This window comes from Seriola aureovittata, chromosome 1 (genome assembly GCF_021018895.1).
Source record: "Seriola aureovittata isolate HTS-2021-v1 ecotype China chromosome 1, ASM2101889v1, whole genome shotgun sequence".
Lineage (NCBI taxonomy): Eukaryota > Metazoa > Chordata > Actinopteri > Carangiformes > Carangidae > Seriola > Seriola aureovittata.
Genome location: NC_079364.1, coordinates 14723595 through 14750749, shown reverse-complemented (window position 1 = coordinate 14750749; position 27155 = coordinate 14723595). Strand labels below are relative to the sequence as shown.

The window sequence follows — 27155 nt, the reverse complement described above, 5'->3', positions numbered from 1 at the left end:
TTTAGATAGCTTTGTTTACAGCCTTAGACGATTGTTACAAATGTGAATGTGATTTATTTTGCTCACATTGTTTTTCTGAATGTGTAAATAATGTCATGATTGTGAAAAAACTTTAATGGAGAGATGTGTACTGAAAACACTAAGAAATAATTAATAACGGATGGTGCCTCTCAAGTTACAGAGAATTGAGCAGGACAAGACACAGAGAACAGAGGACAGGAGAGGACACAGTAGCCATTCAATACTACAAAGCCTCCATTATACAGAATAAGAAACTAAAATACCCAGGACAAAGTACAGGACAGGGCACAAATTGGTCTAACCATCTGCTGACCAAAGAGTCTACCCAAATATACTTTCCCCTGTTCTTGGACTCAGTGGTTGTTTGTAACAAAACTGTTAAACAGATGAGACTAGACAGGTCAACAACAGGCTCCATGGATGTATACCCTAACTGACTACAAGTGATTTGTTGGTCCCCACAAACACTCCTGAACCTACAGATGAAAGGTTCCCACTGGCCTTTGTCTTTTTTTCTTTTTCCTTTTTTTTTTTAGCGGACACCCATGTTACCCCCAGTGCTCCTTATCTATTCAGACCTGTGGGTCTCCTGTAACACAACCTGCGAGAGTGAAGGAGGGGTATTTAAGGCCGTATCACCACTACAAAAAGAGCTGCATGTTTACAAGAACAAGACAAGCACATTACGTTCAAACAATGCAGCACTGCCTCCAATCCTGTGCTCTCTTTCACTCACTACATCCCACCCCCTCGGGGTTAGCAGACCTTCCTTCATGTTCAAAGATTATCTGTTAATCCAAAATGTGCAGGAGCATGAGACGACAGGAAAGGGACCAATACTCTGGGGGGAGCGAGGGATGCATGGCTTTATTTGTTTGTTGGCTTTCATATTAATCCATTGGAACACAGTGCCTTTCCCCCTCTTTTCTGGGCATGTGTAAATGTTTTAGAGCCATTAAATGGAAGATGAAATTTTCAATGGATAGCATGTAAAAGTATTAATTGTAAAGACCATTATTTGGTGTCCATGAGGCTGAATCAGCTTAGCCACTCCATTCCCACATTTGCATACAAAATGCTTTATTTTGGCAATCAATGAAAGTGCTCCACTGTATGTGTGGCTTATCACATGCTTGCAGGAAATGGATTCCTTAGCCATCTCGTTAAATTCTGTTGATGCAGAACAATTTGAAACATGGCACAGGCAGCAATGACATTTAAAGATGCCTCGGCTTAATTATATTTTGCAAACATTTGGGCTGTTTGTCCTCGGGGATAAAGTGCCTCCACTACAAAGTTAACTTGTTAATAATTCAAAATGAATCTCTCTTTTTGTTGAGCACCAATCATTATCTCCTATTAGTGCTGGTTAAGGGCATTCAAGGTGCCTCCAACACACAGGGGAGACATGCTGCTATTTAATTCTTAAAATGAGGCACACACATGTAGCACAATGAACTTTGTAAAATTCAGCAGAAAAATCCAACCACTAAAATTCCTGGAAATTTTTCAATGTACCAACAGAGTAGAGATGCTGATGTGTACAAAAATAACAAACTGAACAAATAATTCAAATAAATACGTACATACACCCACATAAAAAAATACAACCAGGAAACAGGAAAAGGGGGTTTTAGCAGAGCTTATGCATCTTTGGTGCTTGTACAATGTGTCGCCAGAGGAGAAGCAAAAAGCATGCCTTCATATCGAGAGGTAAGTATTGTTGAATTGCGCAAATGCAGATAACGAACTATTTTTTGACTAATTAGTCAATCAAGAGAAAAAGAATTGGCAACTATTTTGATTGATTTTTTTTCCTAGCAAAAATTCATCACCTTGTGAGCATCTGCTGCCTTTCTTTGTCTTATGCTAACTGAATGTCTTTGGGTTTTATAGTTGAACAAAACATTTGAAAATGGCACCTTGGGCTTTAAGAAAGTGTGACGGACATTTCTTACTATTTTATGTCTATTCTACACAATGTCTGTACTATTTCATGTCTCAATTCATTGATTCATTGAGAATGTAATCTGAAGATTAATTGATGATGAAAATAATTGATACAGCTAACAGTCGACTATGTTTTTTTTCAGGTTCAATTCTGATACCGATTATTAGTAATCAAGGAGATCAATAACCGATATTTGGAACTGACATACCAACACAAAACTACTTCTACATAAAGCCAATGGAGACCTGCCATGGTGTTTCTATTATTTTGCTCACCGCAAATGAAGGTAGGCTAAATAATAGACACACCTCTCTGTATAATGTAATACAGCTCAACAGCACCACACACTACAACCTCCAAAACGATCACACAATTGAATCAACACCACTCTGAAACAATTTTAATAAAAAGTGAACATTACAACCCTCATGAAGGAGTATTACTGTAAGACTGTTGTATTAGACTGCATTGGTTTTAGCTTGGGGTACCTACTAAACTGCCAACTGAGTGTGGATTTGTAATCATCAGTTATATGCACAGGCCACAAAGAGCCTGACTGGAATTGGCTGGTTACTCTCAGTGCAGTTCTCACTTGGGAACACTGCACATGCCTTGTATTCTAAAATGTTCTTTGATTCAATAGTTTTATCATATATTATTATCTCCATAATATTTTTGCCCCTCCCCTTCCCCTTTTAAAAATGTAATGTAGTAATACGTTTACTCAGAGAACAATGTAACTGACTCACGTTGTGCTTTTATCTGATTACATTTATACTCAAGTAATTTTACTTCTTCATGAGTAAAATTTCTTTAAGTAACAGTAGTGAGTGGCCATACAGGTGCTGCGGTAAGCGAACTGTTTTAATTCCGACTGCTGGTGTTACTGTGTTACTGGTAGCATTTTTTTGCAACTCTATGTCAACCCAGTTAATGTTGCTGTTTTCTTCATTACAGCGACTAACTAGATGTAGCCACTGTACATTTAAACTATAACGCTAGTTCTGCACAAGCACTCATACCTTTCTCCTTCATTTAGCAACTTTCTCGCTAATTCCACACGTTTAAATGCTGTTTAGATCTGCTAGCAATGCTAGCTTAGCAGTTAGCGATGGTGTCTCTCTCTCTCCCTCTCCTGTTGGATCAACAAATGAACTTGATCATAAGATTGTGATGCTTGTTGGAACTTCTGGACTATCTGCTGCTTTACCTTCAACACAAAGTTCCTGTCTGTGCCCGTCTGTGCACACAGTAGCCTTAAACGTTAATAGGCTATTACTCGTGACGTGTAACCAATCATATTGTGCTGGGGGCGGGACATTGCTCCAGACCACAGACGCAGAGGCCCTGCATAAGAGCCAAGTAGCACATTTTTAAAAGAATGTATTTTATCGTCAGTCAATTAAAAGAAATATTGATACAGATAATCGTAAACATGCTAAATATCGGATCCGATAATCGGACAGGTCAGTAATCAGTCGACCCCTACATCATACTGCGTATGCTTCGACTAAGACAGATAACAAATGTTATAATACATATGTTGAGCAGTAATGTACACTTGAAATGAATGCCTGTTTTTGCATATACAGTACATGCTGTATATGTGCATTCATGAGGAAGGGATCACATTCAAGCTTTCTACAGCAAGATGTCTGCATGTTTCGTTCATGATAGTCCATAAAGGCAACACAAATTCAAATTGCATCCCTTGGTGATAGTGTCTGTCCTTCTGATACTAATAAATTAAAGTGTGCAGACCAACAACCATACAACTAAAAGACAGTCAAGGTCTAGCCTATATTGTAAAGCCTGTTTCAACTCCATTAATCCACCTCAATCACTTTTCACAACTGTCTTTCTTCTATGAATATACAGGATTCCAATTTGTGACAGTGTGTCCTTCATGACACTCAAAGCCAGGTGCATCCCCATCAATATCAGCAAAAAGAGGAAAAAAATTAAACCTTCTCAAAATATATACTGTAGGAGTGCATTGATTTAATATACTGCCATAAGCCCTTGCTCCTACACTCGACATGCAATTTGGAAATAAATTGACTGATTTAGATAGAGGCACAGGGAGGAGTGGAAAAAAACCTGGCGTAAACCTGGCCCGCTACTATTGAGTAAGGTGACATTGCGCAACAAATCACTTGCATGAATAGAGAAAGAAAACGATTTCTATTTCTAAAAAGTAATTTTGTTTGGGGAAGGTGCGTTGATTGCCATGTATGTGAATCTATTCCTCACTCGACTCGAGGAGCATGAACATTTTATAAAAGTCAATGTTATATTTTGCTGTTAGCATAATAATCAGAAAGGCCAGACTTTCATCCAAAGAAAAACAGAATCTCATTTATTCCAAGTACATAATAGAGGGCCAACTGCAACAGCCTATCTCTCCCATGCTTTGTGTACTGCTGTGCAGGAGCAAAAATAGTTGACTTTTGCAGCAGCAGAGTCCATTGTGTTTTAATTGAGCCCAATGAAGAATAATTAAGTAATTAAAGGCTTGATAAGAGAGAGGCACAGTAAACAGATAAAAGACAAGTGCTGGTATTAACAATATGGTATACTGCAGAGAAAATTGGACATACCACCAGTATGGCATCACTAAAAGAAGACAAAGCATCAAAAGCACCACCCAAAATGGGCCTTCAGTCTGAATGTCATTTCTTAAAAGAGCTTGTGGCTGTGAATATGCACGTGGTCAGATTTAAAATTTAATACTTCCCAGCTGGATTTTGGGAATGGGAGTGCACTGTGATATTTTCACCACTCTGACATTAGCGGGTTTTATTTTTTGAGTAATTGCACAGCTTGATGTGTACTCAGGGGTTTCCATGAGAACGATGAAAGTCTTATTTCAACAATGCTGCAATTATGGGGAAATATGGAAATACATTTTGAGCCAGTTCACAGTTGAGTTGACTGGAATAATAGGAATAGAAAACAGAAACAGAGAGCAAGGGGTGAAAATGGCAATTCGAAACTCAACTGTCTTTAAAATACCAGCCTATTATGAAAAAGAATCCTTACAACAAAAATCTCTAATACCCTCTATGTGTCAAATACTGCAGCACATCCTTATTACTTTAAAGTAGTTCACGGTGCCAAAATTTCCCAAATAGTGGTATCAGCTTTATTCAACATACAGCAGTCATAATCTGTGTTGGCATCATATGCTGGCTGGCAGTGATAATCTATAATCCATTCATCCAAAGAGGGTACACAAATGCATATTTGTTTCCTAGGATTAAAAGCTTATAGAGGGAGTATGGCATGGCCAATAATGTTCATCCATGCCAGCTATGACAGAATTTTCAGCTGTATTGTGGATACATGTTTTTTTGTTTTTTTTTTTAAGTCACAAGGCAGTATCCCAAGTACTTGAACAGAACAAAGTACAGACTTTATTGTTACAATACGTTTTGATTGGAAAACCAAAATTAATTGATCACTATATGTCTTTTAATGATAATTTTACTATTCAGCAGATTTGCTCAGTGATAAAAAATGTTTAAATAGTCACTTAATACCCCAGCCTACGAACCAACCTTGTGCTCAGCAAACGAAGCTGTCACATGAAGGTCACCAGTTCATAGTGCAAGATTGAAAAGGTCGACAACCATTGTTTGACTGAAATGAAACCCTACATTGCTGCAGAAATAGGATGCCAGTCAGAACACTGAAGAAATCCTTCTTTAACCAAAACGCCAAATATCATTGTACTAAGTCCTCTTATTGTTTGAGCAATTCAATATCGTGTGTTGTTGCTGTCATACACATCAATTTAGTACTTTTTAATTTTAATTTGTCAAAAAAAGTCTGACAAGTATAACAAGGTAAGAGACTTGCCAATTTCATTGTAGACAACTGCACACATTCATATAAAAAAGTGTTTCATTGAAAATATCCACCCTGGCACAATGACTTGATATGCTTTGACATTCTTCACTTAGCTTAAATCTCCTTGGTGTCTGTCTATAAGCACTACTTAGACTAAGATTTTCAATGCACTTGAGAGGGATAAAATAAGACTTTGTCCCTGTGATGGCCGGCAGGTTACTATTGAGAAGGCCTTGATGGTCTGGCTTTGTCTACCTCATAATTTCTTGTCCTTCTGTCAGTAGAGTGGTCCTTACAGACTGTAAAGACACATCTTCCTCTGTAGTACATTTTGGCCTCTTTCAGTTTCCCTGCATTCAAGACACCCAATGTTCATGGTAATGCTTTAATTAACTCAGACTACCAGCATATCACATGTTAAAAAAACTTAATTGTCAACAATATTTAATCAGACCAATGCCCAATGTTATAAGAACAGTTTTATTGTCATCCTTTATGAGAAAAATGAAACTCTTTTATAGATCATTAGACCATGCTTGATTGTTGCTTTGTATAGTTAATCACAGTAAGTGCATGAAGGGTTGTTCACTCCCTTAACAAGGGTCACAATGTCTTTTGAACTGCTCAATGAGCAAAAGTAGCAGACTAGAATAGAATAGCAGTAAACCCACCTTGGGTGTAATTTGAGTTCTGTTTCACTATTAGTTTGTTCCCCGAGGCTCTGTTTCAGCTTCAACTTGTTGTGCCCACCACCCAATCCAATGGTGGTTTGTCCTACGTAAGAGCTCTACTTGACTTGTTGAATATGAAGAGAAAGAGACCAGTTGTGAATGCTGTTAAAAGGGCTACATGTGTACTCAGTTTGGAGTTACAGAGAAGAAACTACTATTCTATGTGGGTGCAGACCAAAAGCTGTTAGGAAATGAGTGTAAAACAGCCTCAAGACGCAACCACAAATTCCAGAGAAAATTATGTTTTGGTAGTACAGGACCAACCAACAGGGATTCACAACCCACAACATCTTAAAATAAAATCGACAGAGGTGCCTTGGGTACCCTTCCTCTGACCTTGCAGCGCATGCCAGCTACAGGCCAGTCAAGGCTCCTCGCTCTACAGCCTTAACTACTGGAAAAACAAAAGATCTGGAGGTCATAATCGTTTGATAGGACTGCACAAAAGTCATATTCAGACAGGTTATCCGGGGCAGCCTACTCTAGAGGTTCAGAGGTGCAGATTCCACTGGGCTACCAAGCGATAGACAGCAGGCTGCAGCCTCCAAAGCACCTCTTAATAACCATTTAATTAGCACATGGCTCCTCACTGTGAAGCGTTCATAGCCTTTGTGGCTGCAACTGCAATTGCTGCCACAAATACATCTAACATGGGGAAACAAAACCTTTCTAAAGCACTTCCTCCAGATGCATGCTGGCTGTTTGGACTCTATAATGCACTAAGAGCTTAAAATCAGTTACTCAAGATTTAACTGATGAATTTGCAAATCTGTTTTATTTGCATCTAACTGCAGAAAATATTCAACCACCCACTTCTGAATGCCTCAGAGATGATTATGATGACAGTGAAATCCCTGTGGGTTTTGAGAATTGCATAATGGGTGTAGCTGCATATCATCTGCATAATAGAGAACACTGATGGTATGTCTATGAGATGGCCTTACGAAGACATAACAGAACTGGACATAGCTACGACTCCTGGGAAATTCTACAGAGCATCCTAGATGTGAAGGACCTCAACAACATTTAAGTGTTACTCTCAACCCTTTTCAAAGTAATTGGCATGTACACCCAGTGCTTAAGAGGGATTGCATGCATTAGCAGTGCCAAATACAGTACTGAAGTCAACAAATCTGATTAAATGCTGCATCATAACCTATAAGTAATTAATTATTTTGAGTAAGTTAAGTTAGCCCTAAAGCCTGACTGAATTTAATGAAAGAATCATTTTTATTCATAGAAGCAATCTGCAATAAACATTCTCCAGAAATGTGACAAGAAAAGAGAGACTGGTCTATGACTGTTCAAGACATTTGCATCTCAGAGATGTTACAAGTGATGACGGACATTGGCATTTTATTTATCACTGCCCAAAAGGGTAGCACTGGCACAAGCTAGTTTAAATTACCTTTTTGCAATTAATCAGTCATAAAACCCAGAAGGTAAGACCGATAAGACAGACAAAACAGCAAATACACATTATAATTTTGCAGTATCATAAGTCATAACTGTGTAGGACCAAAGATGGAAATTATGGCTGCTATGAATGGGGAGAGACGTGATACTATATATATATATATATATATATATATAGTATAAATACAAATAAACAAACATAGTAAACATCAAAAACCAGTGACAATCCAAACAACTGGCAGTGATATGTACTTGAAAGTCAGTGTTCAGTGGATGTTGCATGAAACATTATGCATATCTGGGTCAACCCTACATTGTTATCAACAAAGCTAAAAACATATAGACGTATAGTTGAATTTTAAAGCAGAATTTATCAATCTAATCTAATTGCAAGGACTTCAAACGGACTTTCTGACAGGTTTGTAAAAATATTCTGACACGTCTCGTTCAGAATACTTTTGGTGAGTTTCCCTTCATGTTGCTCCACTTCTCTTTGGCCTTCAGCAGTCTCTAGAAACATATCTAAATTCTCTCTGAATCTGTTTGTACAATAGGTTGTAGAACAAGCTCTTCACTTTTTTAGCAGGGTTTTCAATGTTTTTTTTTTCCTTGTGAATGCACAATGGCAGATACCAATCGGTGCCTGTTTGCCATTCGCAGGGAGTGACCATGCTGACATCTGTGTGCGTAGATGCACACAGATGGATATGTAAGTTGAATTATACTCTTCTATTGAAGGCAAAAGCCATTAAACCTAAATAACCTTTGATTACATGTAAACCATCAATTATTTATGTGACCCCTGCAGGGTTTAACACATTGATCACTGTTTCAGAAACCTTGAGTCTCATAACAAGTATTCTGTCAAAGATGTATGTGGGCGTTATCATCCCTGCTATGGTCTTTGCTAATAAGTCTCCTATGTCCCACCTTCATGACCTTTGTGCCTGTGGGTTTGAGCTAATGTTCTAAATTAGAGTGTTGCAGTATTTCAAATACCTTAAAAATAGGAGAATCTATCTATCACTAACTATCACAGTCAAAATATAGGACAATAACATCATAACATATAAGTAGAATACTGAATGTATAGCCATATGCATCTTTCACTAACAAAGTATAAACAAAATGTTGAACCTCCCCTATCCATCTATTTTTAAATACTTTCTGATAACTCCATTAATGTTCTGTTTGTAATGCTTGTGCTGAATTTAATGTCTTTGTTTTGTTTTTAATTTCAACAAATTTTCGCATCCCATGTTCCACAATGTGTATGTTAAAATAAAAAAAAAACGAATTTACAAACTACGTAACTAGCTAACTTACAGTAACAAATAATTTTTCTAATATTCCTAATATTAAGGCCCACAAAGAGCTTTATCTTCTGTAGTGAGCAACAAATGTGAGAAACAAAAACTCAAACAAAAAAAAAAAATTCTCTTTAGTTACTAGATTCTAAAATTATTAAGACAAATGCATTCAACACCATAAACCATAAATTACACTGTATGTTACTTGACTTGTTGGAGCTGAGAAGGTAATTTCCTGTGTTCCAAGTGCCTGCAGACTTCTGTACCTGAGCCTGCACTGCCATCTGCTGCTCCTTGATATGAAACACACACCAGGGAGCCAACAGAGCGGGTGGGTTGAGGGGTCATGTGCTGCATTCAAGTACTCATCGTGAATACCTAACTTACAAATGCAAGTTGTGTATTCAAAGCCTTTCCTTGGAAATAATTAACAGATCCTGGCTTTTGTCTGTTTTAGAAATCAAACATAACAAAGCTAGCTTGTCCCATGGAAAATGAATGTACAGAAAGACTTGCACATCAGGGGTGTAATGTCTCACTCTCATGGCACACCACAATATGACACTATGACAACTCGGATGAGAAATATTGGCTAGTAACAACAACAATACACCCCAGATAATGTAACAAATCAATATCAAATCACCACACACGCCTGTGAAACAACTCCAACCTTATGTCTGCTTTTTCTCTCTCTCTGACAAATCACAATGTGATGCACTTTCCATCCAAAGCCATCAATCTGCCCCTTCTAACAAACCTATTACAACTGACTGGATGTGAGCTGTCATGAAGTCGCACACTGGAATCTTGCAGTACCTCACAGGTCAATCAGCAAAGCATTGATTAGCCTGACAAACACCTCTCACTGAATCAATCATAACACACAGTAACACAATGAGCTGCCTTACCTTAAACCGGTGTCTGTGCAATTTGGGCCTCGACTCATTTTCCAGCTTGAGCTTGTTGTGCCATTGACCCTAGATCATGGTAAAACAACAAAAAAAGGTCAATCAATTTTGAGAGATAAACATTTTGATTTTCCCATAGAGGTAAAAACCACCCTCTGATTTTGCCAGGTCTGTGTGTGTAAACACGTGCACCATATTTGGGTACAATAACACAAAGCCAAACAGCTTGGTCAATTATGTTATTAGACACATTTTAGGAAGATTGAATAAAAATTTAAGTCTGTTGTTATAATTTGTTTTTGGGACAAAATAAATAATGACGGAGAACCTTGTAACATTCACTTGTACACAAAGTAAAGGTGGCAAGTTAATGCTGATTTGTTGTGCCTGAGTACCTGAGTACTTGAGTAGAAGGCAACCCCATCTATGTGCTACACTTGGTTGTTTGATGTGTTCCCATCTCTGAAATCCAGACACTTTTGGGGAATAATGATTATAACTATGCCAGTTGGGGATTTGTAGTTAATATTTCAGACAGCACTTGAATGCAGCTGGTCTAATCTGGTCTAATCTGGGCTTGAACGTCACCAGATGAGAGATGACATCTGTGAATACTGGCTTTAGTGTTCAAGTGAAATAAACGCATGGCTGTCATTTTCTGAGACAAAATGTCTATAACAACTTGCCAGAAGGTTACTCTTATATCATGCTCTGTTCTCTGTGTTTCTCTTTTCTTGCCCAGAATGCTTTTACCCAGAGGAAAAAAGGAGATGGAGCAGCCTGAGGGTAAGGCGGCTTATCAGATCATCATCCATCCATCTCCATCCTGCTCCATCTACATGTCTTTTTTTTCTTCCTGATGTTGTTGCTATTGTTGTTGTTTCCAGCTGTTCCTCTAACCATGCAGAGTGCACCAGGCCTAGGGCCTCATCATAATGTTACACAATGGAAAAACATGCATTTCACACGTAGTGAAGAGTATTGTATTTGTATTATTGTGAATAGATGTTTGGGCATATTTATTTTTCATTTCTAATGTCCACACTTAATTTTTTAGCTTATATAATAAACACTTTGAAACTGAAGTTATTGTAGGGTTGTGTGTTATTGTTGTTATTTGATACTTTTACACCTCATGTCCAGCATGGAAGCACCTCTTGATGTTTCCCTATACCTGATGAGAGGGTTTTATTTCTTCCTTGGGATTTAACCTGATAACAATTTAACATGGTTATCAGTCATCACTATAGGGACACCTCTTGTCACATATAAACTTGGACAGATTTGTCATTTAACCAAAGAATAAATAAATAAACTAATATCTGAAGTATCACAAAGGGTTGTCCTTCAGCTTGTAGGTAAAAATTATTCTGTAAAAACTTTGTTTTTAATTATACACCAAAGCGTTTCATGGAAAATGGTAATTCATATAATATTGTGAAAAACTATATACTTCCTATGTAACACCACTGTGGTCCAATGTAAACAAACAAAACAACAATACTGCAGTCAAAAGATATTTTAGATTTCTGGGACCATACAATGTCCTTAAAGATATGGTCCTGAGGTGAAGCTTGCCATTTGCAGAGCAGTATAGTGTTATTTTGGAAATTATGATTTAGTTTTGATAAGATATATTTCATCAAACATATGCTGTTCATTGTGTGAAGGCTGACTCAGTTAAAAGGAACAAGATGGCTGTCACGCAAATCAAGCTAATTATCAATCATCAAACAAACCAAGACAAAATGTTACAAATGTCACATGCACCTAGAAAGTATTTCCCTCTGAAATTTAGTTCCTTCACAGATAATGTCAGTGTTTGTTTTGTTTTTATGGTTTGCCCACAGGGAGGGTAAAAGTTATTGTCAGGATAGTTGTTCACTAAAATGATAAATTAGTATTCATTGCAGTTTCCTACCTCGTGACCCCCGCGTCTCCTCGGCTACGTCTTGTTGGTCCAAAGTAAAGGAGACTGTGGCTTTCCCTGTGCTTTTGGTTGCTTCTCAATAGTTGTGTATGTTGGTACGTTTAAATCCTTTCTGGTAGCGGTAGTATGCTAACATCCTCTCAATGCGCCTGGCTACTAACAAATGTCGCATTTTAATTTACAATTTTGGACTTATGAGCGATTGTTTGAGGCGTGTCTCCTCCTACTGTAAGTAATAACGATGGCTGTGCTTTGATAATGGGACGTTTCAAACTTATAATCACCACATCATGCTCTTTTGCCAGCTCACCTCAGTGTGTACCGCCAGGTAACTTCCACTCTACACTTCCACTTGATCGCAGCGGCCTCCTGCTGCCGATTGTGCAGCTGCGTCTGCCTGTTTGGGCGGGCTCGATTGTGATTGGTGGAACAGGCTGTAGATCATCAACAACAGCGTATGAATGGTGCACAGAGGCGCTAAGGGCGGCGACGATGACTTTCCAGGAAATAATGTATCCAAGTATCCATGAGTATTATTTGTTAATGTAAACAATTCTTGAAATCTAGCATTTCAAAAAATATTGAATTTCAAGGAAAAGTCCTGTATTAAAAAATTCAACTTATGTAAAAGTGCAAAAGTATCATCAGCAAAATGCAATTAAAGTATCTGAAATAAAAGTACTAGTTTTGCAGTAAAATTACCCTCAAATTATATAATAATCTGACATAATCTTTGATATATGTTTTTGCAGCATATTGGATAATTCAAGTTTAAAGATGAAATGTCTCTTTAGTGGAACTGATAACAACTCATAGACATCTGAAATGCACATGGAAAGGGCCCCCAGTTGCTTTTTTGTGAGTGGTCAAATATCAAAAAGGTTGGAACAATGAATTTTATAAGCTTATCATATTTGTTTTGTGTTTAAAATCTTATCTGAAAAGTATTTTGTTGGCTTAACTTGCTCTTAAAATAAATGTGGTGAAACTCTGAAATGTGATGTAATAAAAATGTAAAGTATCAGAAAATTGAAATAGTCAAGCAAAGTACTTACTTACCTCTATTTGCATGGTTAACTTCTAAAAATGAGAAGCTACAGCATAGATGAACCAGATGAAGAGATAACTGTGAAATATTTGCTGGGAAGTTTTGCTCTAATTAGTGATATTGACTGACTTATTGATTTTTGTCTCTACCAGTTGGACCCGGGTTCTACCCCTCTGGGATGCATCAGCTGTCAGTACCAGAGGACTCAGAACGGTGGGGCGTAGACCCTTCATACACCATGACACACAGTGCAGAGGCCATGGCCAAAATAAAAGTCATCGGACGAGGCAAGAAATACAACCTGATGGCTCAAGTGATACCCATATATGGCTTCGGGATCCTTCTTTACATCCTCTATATCATCTACAAGGTGAATACTATTGCTGGCCTGCATGGTAGGCAGGGTGTATGATTACAAAATACTGTATATGAATATAGTGGTGTAGTGTTATCATACAGCTTTACACTATACTATATAATGTTGCATATACAGTATACTGCACTGTATAATGTTGTGTAAATACAGCAAATGAGAAATACCATTGTGATCTCTGTGAAAGTAAGGATTATGAATTTACTTCCCATTTAAGTATTTTAATGTATGTTTGATACTAATGTGTTCACAGCTGACATGTAAGGGGAAGACTACTAAATCAGGAAACTACACTCCGGTAACCATGGCTAATATGGAGGAAGAGATTAGTAAGTACTTTTAGCAATTTCAAGTATTTGTGACATAATTCCCAAAATTATCTGTATTAGTTCATAGATTTTAACGGCCCTAAGTTTCCTATATAGTTGAATTTGATCTGATCATGGACAATATGTTAACATTTGGCTTTTCACTATATAGTGACATGAAGTTTTTCAGTGAAATAGGGTCAAAGCCAAAATACTTTTGTTATTGTAAAAAGAATGCAGTGTGTAAATGACATTTTTGCCAACAGTATTTGTTGGTACAAAGTAACCACACATTTCTTAACATATGCAGGTGTGTCACTGTACATATGAATTTACACACCTATATACAATTTGTACATATACTGTTTAAAGAAAAGCGCATTATGTTTTGATATTAAGAAAAATTATCTCTCTTGTAAATCTTGTAGCAACAGATAATGAGCTTGCCAGGCTTCAGGAGAGACTAGTGCAGACAGAAAAGATGATGGAGAGGATTGTCTCAGCAAAAGGCCGTGGTTCTGGGAGGTAGAAGATTTTTTTTTTCTCTCTCTTAACACACTACTATTCACTGCCCATAGGACATGAGAACCAGAGAGATTGCTTCATATTAGGATAAATCAGGGTAGCCCTGGCATGGAAATTAAAACTCAAAATTAAAGAGAAAATTATTCAAAGGCGGAAAGGCCATTGCCACATTTTACTTAACAGCTACTGCTACTGCTTTATTCAAAATTCCTTAGGTCATATAATAGCATAAATTTTTTATGAAGTGAATTCATGTCTAAGAAAATGGAAATAAGTTTTTATAAAGCAAATAAAAACAGATCCTCACAGACTCAATATTGTAGTCTAAGTGTTTTTAATTGATATAGAAAACAACTCTAATCTGGCCCTTGTCTCACTCAATTCGGGCTTAAAAAAAAAAATCAAGAAACCAAGACCAATGAGAAAGTATGCAACTTAACTGAACTGGCATAGGGTTGTGTACTATTGCACAGCCATCTTGCCTGACTTCCAAATCTGTGCTGCTCTCTAGTGGCAGAAGGAGGAAGAGTAAAACGTCGACATCAAAGAAGGAGGAGAAATTACTCAGGCAACTTCGACAGATCACACAATTGATGCAAGAGGGCCGGCTGGAGGCAGCCTCCCCAGAGATGGAGGCCGAGGAGGTCCCCTATGGTGCAGACTGGGAAGGTATATGCCTGAATCAGAATCCCCAAGCTCCTAATGAAATTTTATAAAATGTAATATCTGTTGCACTTATGGCAGAAGATTTTGGCCTCAGAGTAATCTTACACATTTTTAATGATAAGAAGCTGTTTTATGCAACTAAACTGTCATACTGTATTTCAAATGATGTCTGTTTTTAAACACCAATGCAGGCTACCCAGAAGAGACCTACCCAGAATATGATGATCCCTATGACAGCCGAGGATTTGACACCATTATGCTGGAGGAGCACAGCAGCCAGCCCACTGCTGAGGCCCTGGCAGAGAGGATGTTGCAAGAGGAGGAAGAGATCATGGCAAGAAAGCTGTCTGTAGTGCAAGAGGAGGATGAGGATGAAGAGGAAGAGGAGGAGGAAGAAGATGGAGAGGAAGAGGAGGAGGAAGATGAGGACGAAGAGGAAGAAGTGGTGGAAGCAGGGCAAGACATAGAAGTGGTGGAGGAGGAGGAGGAGGAGGAAGAAGAAGAGGAGGCAGAGAAAAAGCAGTTGCTCAGTCCTCGTTTATCCCGGCCTGCGGCAGAGAGGGAGCAGGAGAGACTTGGACTGGAGGTGAGCAGAGAGCTACAGAATGGAGGGAAGAAGCAAATAAGCTTCAGTGACCGCAAAGATGTGTTCCACTACCCAAAAGAGGAAACTTACGAGGAGGAAGAGGGAGAGGAGAAGGAAGACGAGGTGGAGGAAGAGGACGAGGGGACAGAGGTAGAGGAAGAAGAGGAAGCTGATGAAGATGACCCAGTGATGGAGGCAGAGAGCCTGCTGTTCAGCTGCGAAGGTGGCTCAAACCCGGAGGAAGAAGCAGAGGAGGATAAGGGAGAATATGTGTTAATGTCAGCGATGGTGGAGGATGACGGTTGTCTGAACGCTGACATGCCTAAAGAAGTCGGGGTGAGTGGGCTGAGGATGCGGAACAGAAGGGAGACGTAAAGGACTTTTCCTTTACATAAAATGAGTTTTTAAACATACAGTGAATTCAATGTCCCTCACCTCGTACATTCTTAATTACTCATCCCTTATCTGTGAAAAATATTGAACACAAGCTAAATAGAGATACACCGTAGTAAGAACTTCTTCCAGGAGGGTTTTGATACAGTGTCCACAAGCAGACAAACAAAAAGTGAAAAAGTTTCAGTTTCAGTTTCCAGAAACTCAGGCTTGAGCAGCTTTAAGCAGTTAAAATTCAGAGGACTCCCCACATGTCCTTTTTCTACCAAAACAGATTTGGAACATCAATTGTTATTTTACTTCACAGTCAGTGACATAGACTGTTCGGACTGTTCTTAGTTTAAACGGTCCTGCACATAGACGCCCCGTTCCCCCACTTGTTCTCCTATGACAAGTTAGAATGTAAGAAATGTCTATTGTAATTATTGTTTCTGACATTTGTAAGGAACATAACATTGTCGTTTCAAAATTATTTTTATTATACATACCTGTATATCCGATTACAAGTACACTGTAAATAGCACTTTAAATTTTAAGTTTACCGTGACAGCTGTTACAACATCCTTAACATCTGTCTCTTAACATGAGCTGGGTTTTGTGAATGTGTATTAGTGTGTGTTAGTGTTAAACACAATAAAATGTCTAAGGCTAGCACCTTTTCTGGTTGTGACTCACAAAGCAACAACTGAGTCTGAAGCTGAATCTCAGAGGAATAGAGATATTGATGAGTGGATATAATGGTGAGATCAAGCAGCAGCAATCCCCACGGTCAGAGCTCTCTCTCTCTGATCATACAAAAATGCAAAGCAGAAAACGGCACCAGCAAAAGACAGACAGGAAAGAAAAAAAGACAACCGATCATGAGAAACACAGCTTTAGTCAGTCACAACAGGTTTCAGTATCTGTCTGTATCCAAAGCTTGATTGTCCCAAATATCCCTGTTATGTTGGAACTGTTATTTAGGAAGGCTACTATAGCATTAAATAATGGCACCACTCCTCAACAATTAGCTTGTATACACGGTTGTAGGCAAACCAGCAACTCCATAGTATTGTACTGTTACAGCCATGCAAACATTTTTGTTCATTGTTGTAAAAAAAAAAAAAAATTCCAGTTGGCATTGCTCCTCAACCTCTAATAAAACATTACCATGTTCATCTTATGTTCTTCTACTTCTTTCATGCATCATTTAGGCGTTGACTCACCCCTGTAAAGACTATCAATACATCTTGCTAGTAGATTTCAGCTTTGCTGTGAATGTTGCATTTACTGGTCCAACAAGAAGCATAAGTACAGCATGGCTCAGAACAAGGCGATTAATAACAATTTTCTGGGACTGGAAGAGATGGTATCTTTACTGTTGCCTTGTATTAAAAGAGGCTGCATTAAATTCATAAACATGAAATTCATAAGAATACAGGAGCTTTGGGTTTGATTGTTTTTCTTTTGTTTTGTTTATCTGAGAGTACAGGACACATGTTTTGACTTACTGAAGTTTTATTTTTTTTCCCATGATCAAAGGACTCTGTCTATACCACCACAGTAAATTGTACACCATTAACTGTACATTACAACGAGAGCACTAAAAACAGAAAGTGAGAAGACGTTTGGTGCCTGGACACATGTATGAAAAGCAGACTTTACAGCAAGAGTATCAACAATTTTAAAATAGAAATTTAAAATAGTTAGAACACAACTGAGTACAAGAATAGCACATTTGATAAAGATTTCCTCATAACCCACAGTAACAATAGCGGTATCAGAGATTGTTCTTTGCCTTCATTCAGCATTTTTTCAATGGTCATAAAATACAAAATACTATCATATATTTGAGAAAGGATACTGCCCCATAAAGAGCAAGAGGAATAATAGTTTTGAGTAAAAATATGAACAGCAATAAACCATGTGATATAGAAACTTACTGCCAGTCAGATGAGGAATGTACCAAACTCCACATCAGTGGCGCGTAAAATTAATCAAACACGTAAAGAGCAAGAGATGAAATATGTGTTAGCTGTGGCAGATTCACACTTTCACTGTGTGTTTGTTGGCAGTAAGTCAATCCGTGTTGAGTTTGTTTCTTCCAGGTAGGAAAACGTCATAAGATATGAGCACAACCATAAGCCTGAGTGCCTTGGATATTATATCTGCTGCCTGATTTACAGTACAATGTAAATAATTATTCCCCTCTGTAGTGTAATGTGTGGAGGACCCTAAAGGTTACTTAAATGTTCATGGACAATCACTAAAATGATGTCCAGTGATGTGCACTTTGGATTATTATCTTCTGGAGGTGTTGCAACCCCAGCTATTTAATCAATCTAAATGAACTTTGCAATAGACAACTTAATTCAAAGTAGCTACAGAGAAATATTTCCAGTGCATGTGAGGACAGCAAGAACAGCAAAGACCAGTTCAAGCTCAGCTCATTTGACAGCCAAAGCGTAGCACTGGAATTAGTCTTCAAAGGCACAATAAAGTATGTACAGCTATATCTCATCCACTAACAGACTTCAAAGTAAAGTGCACCATCATCCTGTACATTCACATACATGACACTGTGACACAATATTGTATATGGTACACAGCACAGTGTAACATGCCTTTGCCCTGTTCGTGTCCAAGTCGCTAATTGTTTCGTGTGGATACAAGAGATTTTCCTTCTTGTGATGCTAATTTATGTGCTTGCAGCTCAGTGGAGCCAGTACTGCTGAAACTGTTGCAAATGATAACAGAAAACAAAATGAGCATGTAATAAATACATAAATAACAAAATAAATATATTGTGACGTGCATGTTGTTATTAATTCAGTTACTATATAAGCAGTGCTCATGCTTGAGGAAGTGTGTGGTGTTGTGTTTTTTTTTTTTTTATGTGGCAGACTACATAAAATCCAGTCAACTTTTAAAACTTACTGATGTGTAACTGTTAGTTATAATTTACAGATAAAGAAATGTTAAATTTCTCTAACTACTACATAAAGGAAAAAGTGTTTGTTTTTATAATGTCATTACGGTACAAAATGACTATAGTTATCAAAAACAAATTAATTTGATTTTGAAAGTGGATTACGCTTTGTGCTTGTTTTCTTCCACTGACCAAGACCATCCTGAGGTCCCACCCCCCAACACGCACACATACACACACAAAACTTGAGGCCCATAGAGCATTTTGGGAAATGCAGGACTTCCAAGGTACTGGGGTGGTTTGAAGATCTCTAACCAGCCCCAGGGACACATTAACAGCCCTTTTTTAGAGGACAGATGGATCAGTTCTCTGCTGAACTTCAAGCTGGGATCTATTCACAGGCTAACTTGCTGTCAAAGCTGGAGAGGGCAATGGCAAAGGCTTGCAGGGCACACATTGGGTAGTTATAGTCCATGGTGAAGACATCTTCTGCCACACGGCCAAACTGCATCACAATATAGTCAGCTACAGGAGAGAAGAACCAAAGGCACAAATGTTAGATATGCTTCTTTGAAACAATGTTTTCCCCTCCTTTTATATTAATTTATTTTATTAATTAGTTAGACCCAAAGTATTCATTATTAAATAAAAAATAAGTCATTATGAAACAATCAAATGAATATATATATATGAACAACCTGAAACCTGAGGAAGTGTTTAGGACTTGAAATAAAAGATTCCATCTGAGTCATGGATGTATGGTTTTCCCCTTCTTGATTAAAATGCAGTATTTTATTCACCTTCAGTGTTTTCAGCTATCTTGTCATAACATTTAGTGAGTAAAGAATCGCACACATAATGTATATAATGTAACCATGACGTTGTTCAGAAATCAAATAAAAGCGCCGTCCGGGTAGCCAAACAGTCATATAACCAGAATGACAAAGGTTTGATTCCAGCCAGACACCACCTTGTTGTGTATTATCACTTGTGTCATTTATTTCTTTATTACCTTCTCTCATTGTTTGCACTTTTAGTTACTACTCCAACCTCCGATGTATAATGGAAAGGACTGTATATTTCACAGTGGGGTGCTATACTAAAACCTACCACTGTGTGAGTCTTTTGCTCAGCACAATATGACGATAACATGGCAAGTGCACAAAACATGGATGTGTTCATTGTATTTAATATTAAACCCTTTAATAGATTATAGGTATGGAACTCACGGTCATTGTCGTGAATGATTTGGAAATTCTTGACGGACGCCTGAGTGACTCTGCCATGGAAGTTGAGTACATAGGATTGTGTGTCATCGTTCCACACAGGCGTCTTGTTGTGGAGTTCAATCACACTCTCTGTGTTCTTGTTCTGCCACCTGGCCAGCAGTGACTCATGGTCCTGTAATGGAGACAAAAACAACAGCTCTGGACATAGACATCACAGATATCAGATCAACTAAGAAAATATTAGAAGAGGCTGAATTTGTCAGCACAGATATGGCTATTGAGAAATTAGGTAGCACATACATTTCGTGGGCGAATAGACACTCTCTCATGATCCATGTTCATTCCAGGAATGATGACACTCATTTTGCGAGGTCCTTTGAATCCTAAGACATTGGTTTCCTAGATGGAAGAGATGATAAACCGTACTGTAAGCATGTTCATCCAAAAAACTTACAAAGCTTAAATAACATATGATGACATAATATGACATTACGTATTTAATGCAATATGTCATATTAAACATATGTCACATTTCATCACAAAAAATACACAAGACAAATTAACATGTATTAATCTGAAGAATTATACATTTTACCTACTGCACCTTGTGCAACTTCTGAAAAACATTTGTGAAAATAATGCATGTTCTTTATTGAACTAATAGCCACAACCTAAATGTTAATGTTAATGTATTCAGGCTACTGACAGTTATCTGTGAAAGTTAATGTCATTCTCCTTTATAGATAATTCGTTGGATTTATACTTGGATAGAGGATAACTTGATTTCAACCTGATAATGGCAATGCCCTGACTCCTGAGTGTGTTGCATGACTGACTTTATCTGATTATCTGAGTCAGAATCTCTAAATGAAATTGTGCATTTTAAAGGTCACCAGACACATTAACCTGGATGTTGTATTTTCAAAGCAAATACAATGACATGACATGATATACAGCAGTTTTTATTGTTGCTTAATAGACTGGTTACTTCAAACCAAGTAAGCAATAATTAAAATGCTTTTGTAAATCATACATATCGCTGTATATGTAATCACTTTGTATTGTAACGTATTGCCATCCCATGCCTCAACATTTGTCTTCAACAACACAAAAACACACAACTCACATAGCAAATGGCTGCTAGTTCTTGACGCAGATTGCTAGCTTCGAGGCTGGTGGTGCTCTTCATAGGGTTTAGACCACTGTCATACACTGTGAACTTGGTTCCCATGAGGTTAGACCTGCAAATAAGTGAGAACACACTTGAGACATCTGATTGTTGGTCCATGTCTGTGTTTGTGTGTGTGTGTGTGTGTGTGTGTGTGTGTGTTTGTGTGTGTGTGTGTGTGCGACTGTTGGCATGAGTGAGAGAAATATGAACATGAAGAGCATAAGGAGCATTTCCCGGTTGGTCACTGAATAATGTGTTCAGATTTTGTAATGTGTTGGGAATGGACGCTGCAATATCATGTTCCAGGAAACATAAACAGCTATGTTGCAACTACAAATAAACAGTAATGGTACCAAACTTGTGACTAACTTGTGCGATGCCTGTTTTATTGAGAGCAGTACATTTTGCCAGCTAACTAATCGACTGATACAGTGGAGTAAACTGCTACAACTTGCCTTACTTCATGTAAGTGTGACATTTACAAAATAACGAAATATGCCTTCTCAGACTGATGAGAGCGTGTACATGTACAGCAAGTTGCATCTTCTCATAAAGTCTTTCGTTTTGCTACCAATTTATAATTTATAAAAAGGAAGAGCAGCCGTTTTAAATATTCCATTTCAGGTCACTCTGACTGTTGAACATTAATGCAGTTTTTGTGCTTTGATGGCAGAGACTGTAGGCTCTGGCTTCCCAGCAACATCATGGTCGGATCCAGATCCTGACCACAGAGGGAGGCAAGTGGCCAGTGGCTAGTGCTTTCCCTTTGAATGACCTCTTACCCTAGATGAGGCTCAAAACAGCTTGCTGGTGAGAGTTTGCTGTGTAAACTGGAAGTGTACCTGTGATGTGAAATGGCATTTGAGTATCTTCTGTATATAAAAGAAATGTTATTCTGATCATGTAACCTGAAATCCCTGATTTAAGATTCCTAATACTGCCTCTAGTGGGGAAAACACTGCGCTGTAGCTCTGCAGCTCTACGCACACATGCTGCATTCATATCATCGCTATAAAATGGTGATTCCTAATTCTACCAAATATGGCAGTATCCATTTGCTTTATGCACAGGTGCTATTATTAATTGTTTTGTATCTGTGTTATATTCTTATTAAGGCAGTGCCTGTGTGAACTCCAACACTGTAGCTTTCATTCTGTAACATCCCAACACTGTCATAAAAACACACTCAGGAGTTGACTGCAGCAGTTTACATGTATGTGCGCATCATAGGTAGGTAGTATGGTCCCACAATGGTTTTTCAAAGACACAGCTTTGAGCCGCTGACTCTGTGTACCTCTTAAAGACCATACCTCTTTTAAGCCAGCCCCCTCAGGAACTTGAGAAGCACTAGATGAAAGGTCACTGTTGATTTAAATTTAGATCTCCATCATTCAAGTGGGATTGTGATTGCAAAGGTTTGAGCAGCGCATCGACCAACAGTCAGGCCAGCTCTGAAGATTAAAGGCTGCACAGAGCCATATTTGATTAAACTCCTGAGGAGTTTCCATGGAGCCACTAACACAGCCTTAAAGCTGTCTCTACGGATTATGTCACTACTCACTTCCCACCGATCTTACTGTGGCCTTAAACATTAAATGAAATTACAGCTAATGTATATTTATGAGGAAGTCAGGAAAAAACAGGGTTCATACAATAATGTAACAAATATGTTTTTATTTAAATGAAAAGTTTTCATTCGCGTAGCTCGGAGAGTACAAAACATTACATATGTGAGTATTAATATAGAAGTGCTGTTTAGTACACACCGTTTTGTGAACCTTACTGTAAATCATACAATTTTTTCACTGGGCTCGTGTAGCAAAGCCACTTAGGACTTACCTCAGTTTACCAATGAAGCTCTCTCCACCTCTGGACAGATCAGTGGGATCAATGGAGATGAGGTAATTAGATGTCTTACTCTTTTTCCTCTTCCTGCCAGCCAACAGAAACACCTGTGACGAGCCAAGTCAGAAAACAAATTAGAAAAACACAAGCTTCACCAATGTGCCTACAGGCAATCTCTTTATTTGGACGCACACAGCTTGAAACTAAAAAACAATCTCTTTTCAATAACACTGTGTTCAGCAGATGGAAAACAGATATGTCTAATGAAACACTTTGCACCCTTTGCATTCAAATATATTGGCAGATATCCTACATGAATGTATATGCAGCTTGTAGAAACTGTGCCACTTATTGAAGGAAAATACTTGAATGTGCAGAGTTTGCAAAATGTTTAATACTACACACTGTACAGGTATTTCAATTGGTAAATTCTGATGTTAACGGTAACAGTGCTTCCGCTCCCTGGACCCTTCTCACCTTCTTGCCATCTTCTCTCTCCAGATGAAGATAGTAGGTGGGATACATGCCTCTGTCCATGCCCTTCTTGTCTCTGGTGATTCTGCACTTCACTCTCACTCCCTGGGGTGCAGGTCGCAGAGAAAACTCTTCAAGGTCGTCTACATCGATGGCAGGTTCACTGACTGGCGGAGTGGGTGCTGAGGCCACCTCCTGTAGGAGAGAACAGCCCACACAGGCCAGGACCCCTGGTGAGATGGTGGACTGGTGAGTGATGCATTAGAGTTGACTTTCATTAGAACAGAGTAATGAGTCTGAAGATCAAATCGTCCACTGGGACTGAGAATTAGCACACAGTGTCTAAAATAAGGACCCGGTGTAAAGATGGAAGATGGAGTTGAGTGGAGTGGAACGAGGGGCAAAGAGAAAGGATGGTTTCGGTACAATTTCATTCTGAACTGAGTGTAGAGGCTGGCTTTTTAAGGAGGGTTATCTGACCTGAGTCCTAATTATCACACCTGAAATGCATGAAAACAAAACCTACAGTACGTTAACTCTCTGTAACCTCAAACACTAGACCGGGCAATTCCACAGCTTACCGACTTCAGGTTAATCAGAAGTATGCAAAAATAACGGAACTGAAAATAACACTTAAAAATAAACAGCAAATTAAATAATAAAAAATACTTAGTAGTATGTTTGATTTCATAAACTGCACATTAATGTTTACAATGGTTCACCTGAGCCTTTATGATTCAGGTGTGTATCTTCCAACCAAATCACATATTTTCTTCCTTTCAAACTCTTAAAGGCAAATTCAGTGTCTGAACCAGATTATCGTTCCACCACCTGCATACAGTACCATCTGCACTGTAACATACCCAGCAAAATTACTATGAGACATCTTTGTGGCAAATAAATAAATGACAGGCCTGGAGTAATTCCTGTATCATTTGCAGAAGATGAAAAAAAAAAGGCAAAGGGCAACTGCACTTCATTTGCATCAGATTAAGACGTAATGGTCTGTTACTGTACTTTCAGCCATGAAACTGTTTTAAATGCAGTCCAGCTGAGCGGCAAGACTGAATCTACAATTATTTTCCTGCTTGTTATTTGGAGGTAAAGGGCACTGGACAGAATAATGACACATCATGCATGTGTGAGTACAAATGTGTGGACTTCATTTGACCTTGCATGACTTCTTGCTAGTGGCGGAACCTGGTCTCGTGTTGCTGTTGAGCTGGGAGGAACTGGAGCTTATTTCATCTTCATCATCCTCTTCTTCATCGAAATTCATACTGCTGGATATACCTTCACAGACAAAAAAAGAACATACAGAAAGAAAGAAAGAAAGAAAGAAAGAAAGAAAGAAAGAAAGAAAGAAAGAAAGAAAGAAAGATGTCACTGATTTTTCCCCTGCTGTTAACCGGTTACATGAAATGTTGTACATTATTTGTCTACTATTACATCTCATTGCTTTTAGCTGCTTTACACCTCTGTAAAAAAAAAAAAAAAAAACATCTTCACAGTCTGAAGCTTAAATACAATAACTTGTACACCATGTTTGAGACCCACTGGAATTTCTAATAGATTTGAGCTTAGTGGTCACTGTTATCTCTGGTGTTACGGCAGGACTGTCTATTGTTTCCTGTTGTCGTCTAGAGTACGACCGATACTCGGCAGCATTTAATTGCATGAAGTCTACTGCCATTTAGTGTCTGACTTTCCATGCATACTGATATCCAGGTAAATTTAGGTGATAAAATATTAAAGGTGAGTGCTAGCAGCTTTAGTAAATTAGTAAAGGCAACTGTTTCCAGAGGTGAGTGAGTCCAGTCATCCATACCATGCAGGTAAATGTTAACTATAGTGATGGAACACCACATTTCTAGCTGGTACACATGAGGCTGTGTTTCAACCCCTTTGGAAATGTGGAAATAAAAAAAAGCTTATCTGGTGTAGAATTGCTAATTACAGCTGTGCATACTAAGGAATACAGTTGTTACAATGTAGTTATTTTAGCAAATAAATTACCAGAAAAGAAATTTTAACCATACTATGTAATGTCGTGAAAGAGTAAACAATAGTGACAATTTGGCCATGTTAAAATCAGTCACTGTACCAGTCAGTAAAGTCACAAAAAATATGATTTGTAAGTGTCCAACATCTGAATTTGCTGCTATTGCAATACACTAAACTATAGAGTGTTTATTTTATAAGGAGCATATAATGGGTATATTAGTAATCAGTGTTCTCAGTGACTCTCAGATTTCTCAAAATTCAACAAAAATTATATTACTAAAATAAATATGTCAGGATCATACATTAGTGTCTGAACCATATCATTCAGACATTGGCTGTAAAAATGGCATTTCTATTTGCAGTGTAAACTTCTATCATGAGTCGGTGTGTTTGACCATCCTGTCAAACAGAAAGCTGGTTGTGCTGTTGCAGATGTAGTGACACTGACAGTACCTTTCTTGAGCATGGTGACGCGCAGATCCTGTTTACTCTGTGACTGGGTGCAGCTCATGACAGGCTCGCCCTCGCCCTCCTCTGTGGTGGGGTGACCCACTGTCAGGATCTGGATCTGACCATCATCCTGCTGGGAAGCCAGGCCATCGATTGCTGCTGCGCCACAATACCACAAGACTCCATCAGAACACAACTGCACTAATGATCGACAACTGGTGCCTCATGTTAATATACAGTAAAAAAAAAAAAAACAACAACAAAGTCAAGCATAACCTCAGCACTTTCCTCTGTACATGAGATAACAGTTCCGCTTAGCTGAATGTGTGGATGTTTTGTAAAGTTTTTTTTTTGTCTGTCTATTTTTCAGTTAGCCACTAATGTATAAGAGGAAAGAATATTATGTCCTTGCTGCTACAGAGACCCCCCCCCCCCTCACAGTAGAAGTGCAAAAATTGAATAAAGGTGATGGGAGACATTCTACAGTACTGTTTTAAATGGTTAATTTGTTTGTTTGTTTTTCTCTGCTTGTGTATTTTATTCCATGATTAAAAGAGCTGGAAGACTTGCTAAGAGGAGGTGTGCATGTAAGAGGCCATATTGTATTTGTTTTTTGTTTTATTTGGATTTTGTTTTTTTTTTAGTATTTAACCAGTCTTTTGTTGGATATTTAATTTCAGATGGAGCAGCTTGAATTAATCTTTCTGAGTAAATTCACTATTTGAATCTCTTCTGTTGCCTTGATTTAGCTGATTTTTTTTTTTAAGAGAGAGAGTATAGTATCTTAGTAAAATCACTCTCCTGAAACTGTGTTTCCTCGTGCTTTAGAGAATCAGAGAGTGAGACAGACAGGTGGGGAGACAGGTCCATCAGTGGTGAGTTCAGCACTACTGGCCTGATTAATCTTTTACCCCAGTGGAATCCCATTAACTCTTTTCCTTTTTTTTTTTTCTGGGACAAAGTCATTTCAAAGATGAGCATCTACTCTACCACGACAGATAATCTCTAATGTCAGAAACGTGTGTGCAAACTATGGATTACAAAGATTAGTCA

The 27155-nt window shown here is 38.2% G+C and overlaps 2 protein-coding genes and 1 long non-coding RNA gene across 5 annotated transcripts in view; 1 reads left to right on the top strand and 2 right to left on the bottom strand.

Moving 5' to 3' along the window:
* LOC130172859 (uncharacterized) overlaps positions 1 to 12485 on the bottom strand; it is a 28310-nt gene extending 15825 nt beyond the window's left edge. Inside the window, exons 1-2 of the long non-coding RNA XR_008828340.1 lie at positions 12114 to 12485; positions 10193 to 10261 (exon numbers count right to left, since the gene is read on the bottom strand). This is a non-coding gene — a long non-coding RNA (uncharacterized LOC130172859). The remainder of the gene's footprint in view (positions 1 to 10192; positions 10262 to 12113) is intronic.
* On the top strand, positions 10861 to 18721 carry ric3a (RIC3 acetylcholine receptor chaperone a). Its single transcript, XM_056381799.1, has 6 exons — positions 10861 to 10978; positions 13323 to 13540; positions 13797 to 13872; positions 14280 to 14376; positions 14888 to 15045; positions 15234 to 18721. The coding sequence occupies exons 1-6, from the start codon at positions 10861 to 10863 to the stop codon at positions 16001 to 16003; spliced, it is 1437 nt and encodes a 478-aa protein (XP_056237774.1). The 3' UTR covers positions 16004 to 18721.
* A 149-nt stretch (positions 18722 to 18870) lies between these two features.
* tub (TUB bipartite transcription factor) overlaps positions 18871 to 27155 on the bottom strand; it is a 38048-nt gene continuing 29763 nt past the window's right edge. For 2 of the 3 annotated variants that reach the window (XM_056381773.1, XM_056381788.1), the window contains exons 5-12: positions 26106 to 26261; positions 24820 to 24941; positions 23652 to 23843; positions 23169 to 23281; positions 21285 to 21399; positions 20459 to 20557; positions 20159 to 20330; positions 18871 to 19454 (exon numbers count right to left, since the gene is read on the bottom strand). In XM_056381773.1, coding sequence (XP_056237748.1) covers positions 19321 to 19454; positions 20159 to 20330; positions 20459 to 20557; positions 21285 to 21399; positions 23169 to 23281; positions 23652 to 23843; positions 24820 to 24941; positions 26106 to 26261 — 1103 coding nt within the window. In that variant the 3' untranslated portion in view covers positions 18871 to 19320. The remainder of the gene's footprint in view (positions 19455 to 20158; positions 20331 to 20458; positions 20558 to 21284; positions 21400 to 23168; positions 23282 to 23651; positions 23844 to 24819; positions 24942 to 26105; positions 26262 to 27155) is intronic. The other variant, XM_056381781.1, reaches the window with a different exon arrangement.